The 10558-nt window shown below is 50.2% G+C and overlaps 2 protein-coding genes across 2 annotated transcripts; one reads left to right on the top strand and one right to left on the bottom strand.

Moving 5' to 3' along the window:
• Positions 1-113: 113 nt before the first annotated feature.
• LOC135460454 (hepatic lectin-like) lies at positions 114-3648 on the bottom strand. Its single transcript, XM_064737294.1, has 6 exons — positions 3446-3648; positions 2395-2502; positions 1796-1864; positions 1502-1653; positions 866-978; positions 114-396 (listed from the first exon to the last, which is right to left on the bottom strand). Exons 1-6 carry the CDS (start codon positions 3486-3488, stop codon positions 243-245), a joined length of 639 nt encoding a protein of 212 aa, XP_064593364.1. The 5' UTR covers positions 3489-3648; the 3' UTR covers positions 114-242.
• Positions 3649-5309: 1661 nt separating this feature from the next.
• On the top strand, positions 5310-9573 carry PIN1 (peptidylprolyl cis/trans isomerase, NIMA-interacting 1). Its single transcript, XM_064737322.1, has 4 exons — positions 5310-5405; positions 6628-6819; positions 7253-7363; positions 7880-9573. The coding sequence occupies exons 1-4, from the start codon at positions 5348-5350 to the stop codon at positions 7987-7989; spliced, it is 471 nt and encodes a 156-aa protein (XP_064593392.1). The 5' UTR covers positions 5310-5347; the 3' UTR covers positions 7990-9573.
• Positions 9574-10558: the final 985 nt, after the last annotated feature.

Raw genomic sequence — 10558 nt, 5'->3', positions numbered from 1 at the left:
TCCAGAGAGTTTTACCTTAAAACCACCAAAATCCCGGGAATCTCCCACCCCAAACCACCCAAAAATTTGGGAAAACTCCAGGGAACTGCAGAAAAAATCAGGAAAAACCCAAATTCGCCCAAACCAGAGCAGGAATCTCCTTTTATTCCCCTAAAAAATTCCCGGTTGTTTTTGGAATTTTGTGCCGCAGCCCTGCGAGGGGGTGGGAAAATCGGGAAAATTGGGAATGGGGATCCCGAATTTTAGTGGGAAAATGGGGATTTTTGGGCAAGGGGGCGCTCGCAGACGAAGAAGCACTCGAAGGTGCAGTGGACGTCGTTCCACTTCCCGGAGATCCAGAGGTGAGCGCAATCCTCGTTGTTCCCGCTGTCGTTGGGCTCCCCCTCCCGCCAAAACCTGGGAGAAAAATCGGGATTTGGGATGGGAAGGGCCAGGGAGGGAAAGCCCCCAATAAAAATCCCCATTTTTTGGGGGGGGGGGGGGGGGGGGGGGGGGTGTTTTCGTGAAAATCCCGAGATTTGGGGAGCAAAATTCCCCAAAACTCCAACATGTAGGGAGAGAAATTCTCCAAATTTTCAGGATTTGGAGGGGTTTTTGGGAGGGAATCCCCCAAAATCCCAACAATTGGGCTCCACAATCCCCAAATCCCAATTTTTGGTTCGCTTTCTGCGGAGAAAATTCCAAGAAAACCCCCCAGATCTGTGGGGTTTCCAAGGGGGAAAAATCCCAATTTCCCTCAAATTTGTCGTATTTTTGTGGGGGAAAAAAAGCCCCAAATCCCAATTTGGGGTGGAATCCCGGGATTTTGGGCTGGAATCCCGGGATTTTGGGCTGGAATCCTGGGATTTTGGGACCCAGGGCTCACGTGAAGGAGGATTTGTAGTCAGTGCCATCGACCCATTCCCAGTTTCCCTCGGAATTCCGGTCGGTGAGGCCGATCCAGAAGCGCTCATTCCGCGCGCGGGACATCAGGAACTGCTGCAGGGGGGGAAAATAGGGATCGTTGGGAAAATCAGGAAAATTGGGATCATTGGGGGTTTTTGGGATCAGTGAGAAAAAAGGGAAAATCAGGAAAATCGGGATAATCTGGATTGAGATCACTGGGGGTTTTGGGATCATTGGGATCAGTGGGATTGTCAGGAAAATTAGGATAATCCGGATTGGGATTAGGATCTAGATTTCGGATTTGGGATTGGGATTTGGGATTTAGGATTTGCTCTGGGAAGCTGACGATGATAGCGAGGTTTGCGTGGCATTTGGGAATTTCCTTTGGGGTTTGGGCTCAGGATTTGGGATTTGGGATGGGGACTTGGGATTTAGGACTCAAGATTTGGGATTGGGGCTCAGGATTTGGGATCAGGATGGGGATTTGGGCATGGGATTTGGGATCAGGGTGGGGATAAGGGATGGGGAATTTTGGGATCTGGGGTCAGGATGGAGATCGGGGATGGGGATTTTGGGATTTGGGATCGGGGATGGGGATTTTGGGATTTGGGATCACCTGCTCGGCGAAGCTGCCCACCACGGCCAGGTCGGCGCGGCGCTCCCGGCACCGCTCCCGCGCCCGCTCCCAGCTCATCCGTGCCAGCGAGAAATAATAACAATTCCCAGAGAAATATTCCCATTCCCGGGAATCCGCCCCGCACGGGAACACTGCAGGAACCACCCAGGGAAAGAAAAATCACCCAGATTCTGGGATTCGGGAATTCTCTCCCCTGGAATCCCCCAGGGGTTGGGATATTGGGAATATCCGGAGGGGAAAATTTCAGGGAGTGTTGGGAATTTTGGGACTTACGGAAGGAATCCCAACTGGAAAAATTCCACTCCTGTTTCTCCTGGTGGAGTTTGGAAGAAATGGAGGAAACTGGGGGGGAAAAAAAGAGGAAACTATTCACGAAAAATCTGAATTCTGCTTTTTTTTGGGGAATTTCTCACCCTTTGTATCCCAGGATTTGGGGATTTTGGGAATTTCCCACTCCAGTTCCAGATGGAATTTGGGGTGGTTTTTTGGGGTTGGGATGGGAATGAGGGAATTCAGGGAATTTGGGAATGAGGGAAATCAGGGAATTTGGGATGGAACGAGGCAATGAGGATGAAATTCCAGGATTTGGGATGGACAGAGGGGGAGTCCCCCTATGCAGAATTGGGGAATTATAGGGAAATTTGGGATTTGGGATGGGAATTCAGAGAATTCCAGGAATTGGGATGGATGGGAACAGAGAGGGGGGAATCGAGGGAATTGAAGGATTTGGGACCTCAGGGAATTGGGATGGATGGGAATTCAGGCGAATTTCCCGGTCTGGACTCCAGGAAAGCCGAGGAATTCTGGGATTTGGGGTGGCCATAGCGGGGGTTCTGGGTCAGGGGCCTTGGGAACGTTTGGGGCGCCCCCACCTCTGGCCAGCGCCAGGGCGCTGAGGCCCAGCAGGAGCAGCGAGGAGAGCGCCAGGCTCAGGTACACGGCCGGGAAGGAGCGGAGCCGCGCCGGGAGCGCCCCGCCACCTGGAAAATGGGGGAAAAAAACGGGAAATTGAGAAAAATGGGGGTGAAATGGGAAACTGGGGAGAAAATGAGGAGAAAATGGGGGGAAACGGGGAAAAACGAGGAGAAATGGGAATAAAATGGGGAGAAGTGGTGAGAAACGGGGGGAAATGGAAAAAATTGGGAAAAATGGGGATAAAATGGGAAAGAAATGGGATAAAAGGGGGGAAATCAGGGGAAAATGGGAAATAAAGCGATAAAACAGGGAAAACAGGGGGAAATTGGAGGAAATTGCATGAAACTGAGATAAAATGGGGGGGAAATGGGGAAAACCCAATAGATCCAGGGGTAATCCAACAAATTTGGGGGAAAATGGAGGGGAAATGAAAAGAAATCCAGGGAAACTTTGGGAAAATCCAGGAAAATGGAGGGAAAATGCAGGGAAAAATCCTGGGAAAAATTCAAGGAAAATGAAGGGAAAATTCAGGGGAAATGCAAGGAAAATCCCTCCCTCCTCTTCCCAGCATTTCCCCCCAGCTTTTCCCACTCTGTTTGTCCAGGGGTTAATCAATAACTGGGAATGCTCCGAGTTTGCCTCCAGGAAGGGAAAATTTGGGAATAATTCCCAGGGTTTGGGCTTCTTTCATTTGGATTCTTTTGGGAATTATTCAGGGATTCGTTCCTGATTAATTTCAGAATTATTTTATTTGGAATCATTTCTTCCAATGATTACTTCAGGAATTATTTAAGGAATTTTTTTGGGAATTATTGGGGAATTATCCAGGGAATTATTTTTTAATAATTTCCCAATTATTTCTGGGATTCTTTTGGGATTCCCAGGAATTTGAAGCTCCCAGGAGCAGAATTTTTGGGATTATCCAAATTCCCTGATCAGGGGAGGAAGAGGGAAGGAAAAGCCCTTGGAAAAACCCTTGGAAAAGCAAGAAAAATCCAGGAATTCCACCTGGGAAGAGGCGCAGGTCATCCTGGAGCTCCTCCTCGTCCATCCTGGGATTGCTGGGGGGATTTTTTTGATTTTCTGGATCAGAGGCCACAGGGGCACGCCGGGGATGATCCTGGGATTGTTTCAGTTCCTCCTTCCTCTCCAGAGGGTTAAAATTTAATCCAAGAATTTTTTGGGGCTGGATTTTTGGGCTTGGAGCCAATTCCAGAGAGTTGCAGGGTTTTTTTTCCCCTTCATCCAAGGATTTTTTGGGGTTTCTAGCAGGTTTTTAATTTTTAAGTGGATTTTTTAGGGTTTTATGGGGGGGATTTCCGTGGACGTTTGTGGAATTTTAATGGATTTTTGTGAGGCTTTCATTGATTTTTATGGATTGTTCTGATTCTTTTTTTAGTATTAGGGCAATTTAAAAAATTTTAATGGATTCATTGGATCTTGATGGGTTAGTTTTTGGGTTGCAGGGCATTTTAAAATTTTTTTGATTTAAAAAAAGGTAAATTTTTGTACATTTGTGGGGATTTTTAAATTTATTTTGAGGATTTTGAGCAATGTTTCTTTGAATTTCAGAGATTTTGGCAAATTTTTATTTGAATTTTGGTGGCTGCTGGGGGCATTTTTTTTGAATTTTCAAGGATTTTCCTCCTCCCTTTGAATCAAAACCACAAATACGGAAAGAAAGCGAGCCTGGGAAATCTGAACAATCCCAAAAAACCTTAGATTTGGAACCAATCCCGCAATTCCGAGGTCACAGAGACCTGGATTTCATCACCAGGGCCAAATTCCGGCCGAATTTTTGCCAAAATTCCCGAGGATTTGGGGTCAAAACGGGCCAAAATGGCAGCAGGGCCCTGAGGAGCGGCGGAAAGGGCGGGAAAAAAGGGCGGGAAGAAGGTGGGGAAAGGGCAGGAAAAAGACGACGCCGGGGTGGTGCTGGGCCCCGTTCCTCCCCTGCCAGTCCCCGTTGTCCCCAGTGGCTCCTCGGAGCCCCCCAGGGAACCCAAAGACCCCCCAGTAACTCTCAGTAGCTCCCAGTAACCCCCAGTACCCACCCGTTGGGGGACCCAGGCCACTCCTGCCGCCATCTTGGCTGTTGCTAACAACAAACGCCGTTGCCAGGCAACGCTTCAGTTAACTGGCGTCGGCGTGACGTCACGTCCCATACACAACCATGTCAGTTCCGGGCCCAGCACCATGGCGGCCTGGAGGTACCTGGTGGGTTCTGCAGGCACCGGGAGCGCTCAGAAAATACCGGGACGCCCCTCAGGGGTCCAGGGGAGCCTCCAGAGGTCCCGGGGGAGGCTCCGCAACCCCTTCCCCCCCCCCCCTCAAATCCACCAACCCACCCCCCGTTGACCTTAATTCCTTCTGCCGATGAGATCCAGGACGGTGATGAACGACCAGGAGCAGCTGACGCGTCCGCTCGGTGTCCCCCGGTTCTCCCAGTGTTCCCCGTTTTCCTCCCCAACCCCGGTTCTCCTCCTCCCATCCCCTCTGTGACCAAACCGGCGCCACGCTGAGGATTTGAACCGGCCGCTCGCGTTCTGGAGCGTTGAATTTATTGTTAATAAATTGCTAATTAATAAATTAATAATTGCTGCTTTCGAAGTCCCGGTTATTTCATGTCATTCCCGGTAGGACCGAGACGACCCAACCAGAAACAGTGGGTGCGCAAGTGTGTCTTTGCGTTCCGGTCCAGTTTGTCCACCCACGGCCACTGTACCTCCTTTCCCGCTCGCTTCTCGACTTCACCGGTTGCATGATTGACGTATGGCCTACCTAATAGAATTGCGCGGCGAAGGCGCCGCGTCTCTGTCGACCAATGGAAGCGCGAGTAGGGCGGGTTTGCCCGCCCCCTCCGCGCGCCGGTGTGGGCGGGCCGCGCAGGGCGGGCAGAGGGAAGGGAAGATGGCGGAGGAGGAGAAGCTGCCCGCGGGGTGGGAGAAGCGCATGAGCCGCAGCTCCGGTGAGGGCCTGAGGGCGGGGGGCTACCGGGGGAGGGCGCGGGGAAGGAGTGGCGGGGATGGGGGAGGTGGGAAAGGGAGGGGTGGCGGGGTTGGGCTTTGGAGGCGATGAGGGGGCGTGGGGGGGGCGGTGCGTGAGGAGAATTTTGGGGGGGGGCTCCGAATTGGGGGGGGGTCTTGTGGGGGTCATCGCCTCAGGGAGAGGGAGTCACTCTCGTGAGGGAAATTTGGGTGGGGGTCCCCAGTTCAGGGGGTTCTGAAGGGGGTCTTCACCTCAGGGAAGGGGGACACCTCCGTGAGGGAATTTTCGAGGGGGCGTCAACTCCGTGAGGGGAATTTGAGGGAAATCTCCCTCGTGAGGGGAATTTGCGGGGGGAGGTCGTCGCTTCAGGGAAGGAGGGACCCCCAGTTGAGGATTTGGGTGGGGGGTCACTCCCCAGCAGAAAGGGGCTCAAAACTGGGAAGGTTTTTCGGGTGTCAGAAGTGGGTTTTTTGCGGTCCAAAACTTGGTTTGGGGTCAGGACCTTGGAGTTTGAGGTCTATAACTTGGGGTTTGGTGAGTTGATCACTGATGAATAACCAATGATTGATCAATATCCCCTAGGAAGGGTGTACTACTTCAATCACCTAATGGCGGGGTCAATCCTGGGGTGTGTAATCTGGTTTTTGTATCTTTAAGCTGTTTTTTCCCTGCCAGTCTCTAACCAATCAGTGATCAATAGACAATAATTGGTCAATAACTCTGTGGGATGGTTTTACTGCTTCAACCACTTGATGAACATGAGTCTGTGGTGTCCATCAATGGATTTTTGGGGTCTTTAATCTGGTTTTTGGGTTCCATAACCTCCATGTTCAGCATCAATTAGTAACTAATCACTGATCAATAACTGATATTTGATCAATAGCTCCCTAGGGAGGCTGTACTATTTCAACCACCAGACAAGCGCCAGCCAGCAGGGTCATTGAGCTGGGATTTGATGTGAATAACCTGTTTTTTCAGTGTAAATCAATACCTGATCACCAATCAATAACCAATAGCTGATCAATAACCCCATAGGATGCGTGTACTACTTCAACCACCTAGTGAATATGAGTCAGTGGGGTCAAGATTGGGGCCTGTTAGAGGGGTGTTGGTGCCAATAACCAGGATTTTTGATACCAATCAGTAACCGATCAGTAAACAATAACCAATAAGTGATCAATAACTGATCAATACCCCCTCAGGCCGGGTGTATTACTTTAACCACCTGACAAACGCCAGCCAATGGGAGCGGCCGAGCGGGGGCGCGCGGGCGGAGCCGGGGCGCGTGCGCTGCTCGCACCTGCTGGTCAAGCACAACCAATCGCGGCGGCCGAGCAGCTGGAGGCAGGAGCGCATCACCCGCTCCAAGGAGGAGGCGCTGGAGCTCATCAACGGCGAGTGCTGGGGATTCCCGGGAGTGCCGGGGGGTCTGGGAATTCCTGGGAATCCTGGGAATGCCAGGGGGTCTGGGAATGTCGGGGAATCCTGGAAATGCCGGGGGGATCCTGGGAATCGCAGCTGGAGGCAGGAGCGCATCACCCACTCCAAGGAGGAGGCGCTGGAGCTCATCAACAGCGAGTGCTGGGGATTCCTGGGAATTCCTGGGAATGCTGGGGAAAAAACCCCTGGGAATGGTAATTTTGGGAAAAAAAAAAGGTGGGAATGGTGATATTTTTTTTTGGAAGAAAACCTGCAGGGATGTTTGTTTGGGGTGGTTTTGAGGATGTTTTGGGGCTGTGTCTCCTTTCCTGTGGAATTTGCGGCATCCAGGGAATTTTGGGAGTGGTTTTGATCCCTAAATTTGGGGTTTTTCCCACTTTTTTTCAGGTTACATCCAGAAGATCAAATCAGGAGAGGAGGATTTTGAATCTTTGGCTTCGCAGTTCAGCGACTGCAGCTCAGCCAAGGCTGGGGGGGACCTGGGAGCATTTGGGAGAGGTGAGGGATTCATCCCAAAAAAACTCCAAATCCCTCAATTCCAGGGGATTCATCCCCAAAAAAACCCCAAATCCCTCAGTTCCACAGGATTCATCCCAATAAAACCCAAATCCTTAGTTTTTTAGGGATTTATCCCCCCAAAAACCCCAAATCCCCCATAATTCCAACTGGAATCAACTCTCCCCCTTCAAATCCCTGATTTTTCTTTGGGAAACGCCCCAAATCCCAAATGTTTTATGAAATTTTGGGTGGTACTACCTCTTTTTTTAGGTTGAAACCTCCCAAAATGTGGGATTTTTTTCCCTTTATGACACAAAATTCCATCTGGCATCGATCCAGCAGGATAAACTCGCGGAATCAATCCCCCCTACCCCTTCCAAATCCCAGAGTTTTCTTTGGGAAGCACCCCGGATCCCAATTTTTTTAATGGAATTTCGGGTTGCAGGGCAGATGCAGTTGTTTTCCTCGGGAAGCACTCCGGATCCCAATTTTTTTTTGTGGAATTTCGGGTTGCAGGGCAGATGCAGAAGCCGTTCGAGGACGCCTCGTTCGCGCTGCGGGCTGGCGAGATGAGCGGCCCCGTGTTCACGGAATCCGGGATCCACATCATCCTCCGCACGGAGTGAAGTGCCTTGGGAGGGCGGGGCCTCCCGGGAATCCCGTGGGAACGGGCGGGAATCCACGGGGAGCCCGTGGGGATCCGTGGGAATCTATGGAGGCCCTCAGGAATCCATGGGGAAGCCACGGGAATTCACGGAAATCCTAGGGGATCCGTGGAGGTCTGTTGGGATCTGTAGAAATCTGTTAACGCCGCAGGAAGCCATGGGAATTCTCAGGAATCCACAGGAAGTCCACGGGAGTCCGTGGAATCCTCAGGAAATCCATGGGAATCTATGGAGATCCGTGGGAATTCACAGGAATTCATGGAAGTCCATGGAGATCCATGGGAGTCTATGGGAATCCTCAGGAATTCGCGGGAACTCACGGAAATCCTCAGGAATTGATGGGAAACTATGGAAATCCTCAGGAATCCATGGGAATTCATGGAGGTCCATGGGAATCCTCAGGAATCCACGGAAATCCATGGGAATCCCGCCCCGCACTCCCCACCACCAACTCCAGATCCCACAACTCCTCCATTATTCCCTCCTGGGTGGGAGCAAAACCAGAGAATTCCTGCGGTTTTTGGGAATGTTGGGTCAGCTGGAGCCGGCTCCTGGCGGTCCCTCGGTGGTGGTGGTGATAATGGCAACGATGGCGATGGCCAGCAGTGACAGTGACAGCAAGGACAGTGACCAGAGTGACAGTGACAACAAGGACAATGACAATGACCAACAGTAGTGATGGTGATGATGACCATGACCAACAGTGGTGACCATGACCAGCGACCAATGATGGTGACAACAACAATGACAATGACCAGTGGTTGTGTCAATGGCCATGATAATGGTGGTAGTGATGACAATGACCATGACCAAGATGGCAACAATGACCAACGATGGTGACAACGACCATGACCAATGGTGGTGACAATGCCCAATGAAGGTGACAATGACCAACGATGGTGACCATGACCATGAGCAACAACCAGCAAAGGTGACAATGACAATGACACCAGTAGAAACCGATGAGAGTGACACTGATGACAACTATACCGATGATGACGACGCCACCACCGAAGGTGCTGTGGCCAGTGCCAGGCCAGGCCCCTCCCCCACCCCCTGCATGTTTATTTAACTCATTCCTGCTCTTTTCTCCCCAAAAAACGCCCCCGATCCGAAGGCTCCGCTTGATTCAAGCCATTAATTAATAATTACTTGTTAATAAATAGCAAAGATGAGGCAGCTCCCATGGGGTCCCTCCACAGTGTCCGTCCGGATTATACTGGGAATTTCCCGGCACCATCGCTTGGACTTCAAAAAAAACCGCCGGATTTTTGGGGTAAATTCACGGGAAATTGGGAAAAAGTGGCTGGAGTTCCGTTTTCCCGCCCTTTCGGAACCACAGGTTTTCAGTTTGGGGTGAAAAAAAGTTGGATTTGGGGAGGTTTTTTCCGAGATTTTTCAGTTCTGCTGTTGTTTCTGCTTCGTTCAGTGGGAAAAAAACAGGAAAAATCCCAAAAATCCCAGCTTGGATCTGTGCAAAAATTCCCAAAAAAGCTGTAAAGCCCCGGCTCTTTTCCTGCAGAAATAAATCCCCCTCCAGTGGAATTTCCGGTAATTCTGGGTCTTTCTTTCTCCCTCTTTTTTTTTTTTTTTTTTTTTTTAATAAATTGGAATATTTTGTTTGGGGTGTTTTTTTTTTGTTGTTGTTTTTTGGTGGGATTTGGAGCTTAAAATGGATGGAAAACGGCCTAAAATTGGGAATTTTGGGATTTATTTAATAGGAAAATGGGATTTATTAATAGGATATAATTGGATTTGTTAATAGGGAAAAACTGAAGTTATTTCATAGGGAATGTGAGATTTATTAATAGGAAATACAAGGTTAATGGGAAATATGGGATTTATCAATAGGGAATATAGGATTTAATGAATAGGGAATGGATTTATTTAATGGGGAATATGGGATTTAGTTAATGGGGGATGTAGGGAGTGGTTCCAGGGGGTACTGGAGACCCCCTTAAAACTCCCCCAAATCGCCCTAAAATCCCCCAAATCCTCCCCAAATTCCCCATAAATCCCAAAAAAAACCCAAATCCCCCAAATCCCTAAACCCCCCTTCCAAAAAACCACAAGTACCTTTTAATTTCCCCCAAATCCCCCCCAAAATCCTCCCTAATCCAAAAAACCCTCCAGATCAAAGGGATTTGGGGGAAATTTGGGGGGAATTTAGGGGGATTTGGGGTTTTTTGGAGGGCGATTTGAGGTTGGGGGGGCGTGGGGCAGAGTTTGGGGGGGATTTGGGGTTTTTTAGGGGTTTTGGGTTTTGTTGGGAAGGGGTTTGGGGGGGATTGGGGAGGATTTGGGGTTTTGGGGGAGGAGGATTTCAGAGTGGGGGGGTGTGGAGCAGATTTGGGGGAGTTTTTAGGTGGTTTCGGGGAATTTTGGGGGATTTAGGGGGGATTTGCGGAATTTGAGGGCCATTTCGGAGAATTTTGGGGGATTTGGACGGAGGGGAAGAAAGGAGGGGGTGGGGACCACGAGACCACGCCCCACCCCCCAAACATTCCCCCCCAAAATCCCCCAAATCCCC

Source organism: Zonotrichia leucophrys, unplaced genomic scaffold (assembly GCF_028769735.1).
Source record: "Zonotrichia leucophrys gambelii isolate GWCS_2022_RI unplaced genomic scaffold, RI_Zleu_2.0 Scaffold_48_389894, whole genome shotgun sequence".
NCBI classification, from domain to species: Eukaryota; Metazoa; Chordata; class Aves; order Passeriformes; family Passerellidae; genus Zonotrichia; species Zonotrichia leucophrys.
The sequence above is the reverse complement of the archived record's forward strand: the minus strand, read 5'-3'. Positions and strand labels throughout refer to the sequence as shown.